The sequence below is a fragment of the Mytilus galloprovincialis genome, chromosome 12 (assembly GCF_965363235.1).
Source record: "Mytilus galloprovincialis chromosome 12, xbMytGall1.hap1.1, whole genome shotgun sequence".
In the NCBI taxonomy this organism is placed as follows: domain Eukaryota; kingdom Metazoa; phylum Mollusca; class Bivalvia; order Mytilida; family Mytilidae; genus Mytilus; species Mytilus galloprovincialis.
In genome coordinates, this window is record NC_134849.1 from 26,977,060 (window position 1) to 26,982,652 (window position 5,593).

A 5,593-nucleotide genomic window follows, 5' to 3' on the forward strand; every position below is an offset into this window, starting at 1 on the left:
ACATTTAGCTCTGTTTTTGTCTTTTCATATTCCTAATGCCTGTATTGATGCCTGCAACTGCATTTGGGAGTTGAGTTTGACCATAAACATCAATTACTGCATGTTCAATGGCACGTCTTCTTCTTGGTGATAGGCCCAATTTTCCACGTGTTCCGCGAAAGTTTTTTCCAATCATGTCCTCGGGAGGAAAGAGTTCTTTTGCAAGGTACCATGCAAAATTTGTATCTGTTCTTGTAGAACCTAAAGCTCTCCAACGTAAATCAGTGGAGATCCTACATTCTGTTATTCTTGCTAAGTTTATGATGTCATCTGGTTTTTCTATCTCAACTATTGGACCTGCTGACATCCTATTTGCAGCTAGAAAGTTATTTTGTGAATGATTTGCTATAAACTGTGTTGTCATCAATGGTGAAGTGTGATTGAATGAGTTTCTTATTGGCTGGTGATTGTTTTGATGTTCAAGACCTTGTAAAATTCCACTGCTGCTAGTAGGAGGTGATGTTGTTGGCATTGCATGTTGCATTGTTGGTAGTCTTACAGTAGGTTGGGGGTTTGTATGTAAAGTTGACCTCGGGTGTTGATGGTCGACTATGTGTGATGTAAATGTCTGTGCCGGTGTTGATTGAACGGTTGAACACGGCTCAGGAGAAGTTGTTTGCTGAATAAAAAAAGTGTCCAAAGGTTGGTGGAAATTACAGCTGCTTTCAACCACGTGTTGCTGGGATGTACTTGTTACTGGTGCTATAGTCAGTGGTTGAGCCAAATAACAAGCAGAAGGAATGACTAACTGTCCAGTCGATGTGGTAGATTGTTGAGACCCGCTGCTTGAACTTGGGGTCATTGGCCTATTTACGGATTCAACATCATAGCTACTTAAGAATTGACTGTTATCAGTTGTTGAAACATTATCTTTAGACGATAATACAACGTCTACAGCGGACAACACATCTGCCAGTTCATCTTGTGGTGGTTTCCATTGCCTTGTCGCTGGCAAGGAAGGCAGGACTTTTTTCTTTCTAATTGACTTGGCTGATGAAGTAAGCGAATCTTTGATATCGGACAAAAACTTGTCCAGGTCTGATGATTCAGACAAAACTGTATCGTTATCAGAAATACTTTGTATTGATGGTGTAAGTTCAGATAGATCAGACTCATCAAGAGTGATGTCTTTGAAAGTTTGGTTATCTTTTAAAATTAATTCTTGAAATGTGTCTTTAGAAGCACCTTCATTGAAAGAGCTGACTTCATTTTTCCCATCAATATCCTGCCTTAACTGTCGGAGCATTTCGTCATGGCTTTTCACATACTTTAAAATGGAATTTATTGAGTCGACTAAGAAGGTTGTCAACTGAGGACCTAAGATTGTATCTTTTGATTTGAAAACGTTGGCACTGGTACATTTAGTCTCATCTACTAAAGGCTCTTCTTGTGCGACATTATTTTTTTCTGTTTGTGTGGCGTAATTTTTCTCTTCTTGCTCAACATTATATTCCTCTTGTATTCCATCAGTTTCCTCCTTTTCTCTTGCGGTATATATCCCCACTTTTGCAATGGCATCTATTTTTTCGGTCTGCTCTAGTGGTGTGTCCGCTATAATGGGTGATGTTGCATGAGTTGCATTAGTTTCCACTACCATGGGTGATATTGCATGAGTTGCATTAGTTTCCACTACCATGGGTGATGTTGCATGAGTTGCATTAGTTTCCACTACCATGGGTGATGTTGCATGAGTTGCATTAGTTTCCACTACCATGGGTGATGTTGCACGAGTTGCATTAGTTTCCACTACCATGGGTGATGTTGCATGAGTTGCATTAGTTTCCACTACCATGGGTGATATTGCATGAGTTGCATTAGTTTCCACTACCATGGGTGATGTTGCATGAGTTGCATTAGTTTCCACTACCATGGGTGATGTTGCATGAGTTGCATTAGTTTCCACTACCATGGGTGATGTTGCACGAGTTGCATTAGTTTCCACTACCATGGGTGATGTTGCACGAGTTGCATTAGTTTCCACTACCATGGGTGATGTTGCATGAGTAGCATTATTTCCCATTTCTTCAGATAGGGCATCACCTTTTGTCTTCGAAAGGTTTTGTGAAGTAAGCGAAGCCGTCTTTCTGGTGTAATCTTTTAATTCAGCGTCAGTTGCCGCTATTTTTACTGTCCGTGTCTGAGTTGATACAGACGCCATGTCTTTATTTAAACTAAATGTTCTCATAAATGTGTCGATTGAAGGATCATTATGGTCTAAACTGTTATCTTCTAAAATGATAACCGGCTGAGTCTGTGTTGAAAACGTTGATTTGTTTCTTGAAAATGCCTCTACTTGCTGACGTACAATTTCTCTCTCGTCGTCTTTCAAGTGGTCTGTGAAAAAAGGTTTTCTTTTTGCCTGGCCTACTTCATCTGTATAATCACCGGATCCCTCATAGTGAATCGTTAAGATTCTTCCACTAGCACCCTGTAATAAATGATAAAAAAAAAAATATGGATTGGTTTTTCATATTGATTGGTTGGTGTTTTATGACACTTGTTTTGTTTGGTGGCTACCAATTTTTACTAGTGTGGGACGGCTTGGGTGCCCGGAGGGAAGCATCGACACTCGGCATGAAAATTGACAAATCGTTGTGATATAAGTCGATTGGACAATTTCTTTGGTGTTTACTTGATTTCGCTAATTTGACAAACATCACACGAGTCTTAATGTTTTTTTTGTTTTTTGTTGAATACTCAAAATAAATCTACATATACATGTACCAGCAAAATCGAGAAAAAATGGTTCCCAAATAACAATGAAACATACGTATGCATACATTAACGGCTTTCTTAGTTTATCGTTGATGACATCTCTTTTACTTTATTCATATTTTTTTTTCTTCCAAAAACGACGTACAGGTTTACGTAGTGATATGCAGGGGTGGATCCATCCATTTTAAAAAGGGGGTTCCCAACCCAGGACAAAAGGGGGGCAACTGTATGTCTCTTTTCAGATGCATTGATCATCTAAAAAAAAAGGGGGGTTTCAACCCCCGGAACCCTCCCCCTGGATCCGCCACTGATATGTCTATTGTTGAAGTCGATCGTATGTATACAAATTAGTTTATCAAAATAATCAGATTTTTTTTTGGGGGGGGGGGATGAGGACATGTTAGATGCACATACATGTACAAGTGTTATATTCCAGGCTACTGACGGTCAATTGTTTTATTCAATATAAATTTTCTATTAATTACCTGAAACTTTCTTGGAAATGATGTCTGATTTGTTACAGATGTTGTTGATGTAGCAGGTCTTGCTCCTGTGACAGTTTTCCTCAGTTGACCTATTTTCTGTTTTCCTGCTGCATTAAAGGAGGATGGTCGTGTGGTAAGTCTAGGTCTCTTGGCTGCCTAGAAAAATACAATAAAATTCAAACTGTTAAAATTTTAGTCTGTGAAGAAATAGCATTAGTTTTCTCGTTTGAATTGTTTAACATTGTCATTTCTGGGCCTTTTATAGCTGAATGCGGTATGGGCTTTCCTCATTGATGAAGACCGTACGGTTACCTATAGTAGTTAATTTCTGTGTCATTTTTTGTATCTTGTGGAGAGTGGTCTCATTGGCAATCATACCACATCTTCTTTTTTATATAATGAAGTTAATATAATGTCAATCAACATATAGCTCAAATGCATGTAAATCATTTTACAACTGATTACTTAAAATAATATAATTTCTTTTTCATACAAGGAAAGCTGAAAAGTTAGTTTTCTTGTTTGAATCGTTTTGCATTTTGTGATTTCGTGGAATTTCATTGCCGACTATGCGGTATATGTTTGCTTAATGTTGAAGACATACGATGCCATATATCACTTAATATCTGTGAGCGTTGTCAATGATAGCACATCTTCTATATTGAAAAGACCACAGTCAGGGTTTGTTATAACTTTTCCAAATTCATGCATGGGTCGATACATAATGTTGAAAGTATGTAAACTTAAACAAAGTTAGCAGTATGCTAATATTAGTACTTCTTATAAATACATCATATGAAATCAAATAAATGTGCAGAAAAGCAACAAACTCAGTCATGCCGTTATTAAAATATGTAACGGCTATGTTGGTTAATTCGAGAGAGTACAGACACATATGTAGTAAACTTATGTAAATAACTATATTTGGCTTCAATTGGTAAAGTTTCTGAAAACGTTTACAAGTAAAATGATAATATATTTTACAATAAACTAATGGACCAGATGTGATAATAATAGGATAAGTTTTAGTGTCCACATACCTGTTTTTACTAGTTTTAATTTGAGTTTAAGTTTTTTTAATGACCCTTTTCGTATATTATTATATTATAAAGTTCTGTGTGGATTTATAATTTCATATGTCAGTACCTCTCTCACTTCTCTTACTAACCTGAATATCTTCATCTGGCCACACATTTATAAAATCTCCATTTATCTGCAACTTCAGTCTCTTTCTGCGTTTTTCCTCCTTTTGAATGGCAATAGCCCTGTGCGTCTTTATCCATTCTTTCTGCACTGTCTTAAGCTTGTCCACAGACACTGAAATAACACAACATCATTTATAAATATTGATACTCGGTTCTTTCTGGTAGCTAAAAACTAGCAACATCATAGAAAATTGAAATCTATAATAATAATAACGCAAACAATGTCGAATATTCAATTTTACTTCAAAGTACTGTCAATAATTTTTACAATGTATGCAGTCTCAAAAGATGGACTTTAGCACCAGTATAAATAATCAGTGCATGGGCATTCTTCACGTGTAAACTCCAAAGAAAAAAATTATAAAAAAAAAACTACACACACCTGATAAATCTATGATTTCTCCGAGTAATCTCTGTTTTCCAACCACAATGTTAACTTTTGCTGCTCTGGTAATTTTATGACTTGGGTACAATTTACTTGTAGATAGGATACTGGTGCTTCCATCAGTATCCAGCAACATCAAAGCAAATGAAGCCATTTCTGTAACAATATGATTATTTAGTTACACAATAAAAGAGATAAATATATACTATTTGTATAAACAAAATATTGATTAGAATCAGTTAAAGACTACAAACGACTGCAATACAATCTCTTTGGAGCACTAGCTTTTGTAAAATATAATACTTATATCTTTTTTAGTTAAATACTAAACAAAATAAAAGTTTGCATGCCAAAGAATTGGTGTTCATTCCGATTTCATGAACAATGTATGTTGTTGCTCCTGCTGAAATTTAAAATTTTAATATGAAACGTTACACAGTATATCTTTATGGGATTGTTGCACATATTCATTTCAACAGGTAGCAATGTAATATTTGCCACTGGGTGTTCAGATAACACCGTTAATGATGATGATTAATTTATATTTCATGTCCAGTGGCAAATATATATGTAAATCAACGCGAAAAAAGGTCGATGGGTTATAATTATGACTTCTCCTTCTAAAGGTTCACAGGATAAAAGTCCACAAAAAGTCATACCAGTCTTTTTTTTATTGTAAAATAATTAAGATCGAACCAATGATTCGTAACTGAATAAAAAGGATGTTTAAAAATATATCTATTAAAGTGTATTATAAACATGGC

At 35.8% G+C, this 5,593-nt stretch overlaps 1 protein-coding gene across 1 annotated transcript; it reads right to left on the reverse strand.

Moving 5' to 3' along the window:
* LOC143055087 (uncharacterized) lies at positions 1–5,083 on the reverse strand. Its single transcript, XM_076228235.1, has 4 exons — positions 4,827–5,083; positions 4,408–4,556; positions 3,240–3,395; positions 1–2,467 (listed from the first exon to the last, which is right to left on the reverse strand). The coding sequence occupies exons 1-4, from the start codon at positions 4,981–4,983 to the stop codon at positions 5–7; spliced, it is 2,925 nt and encodes a 974-aa protein (XP_076084350.1). The 5' UTR covers positions 4,984–5,083; the 3' UTR covers positions 1–4.
* Between the last annotated feature and the right edge of the window lie 510 nt (positions 5,084–5,593).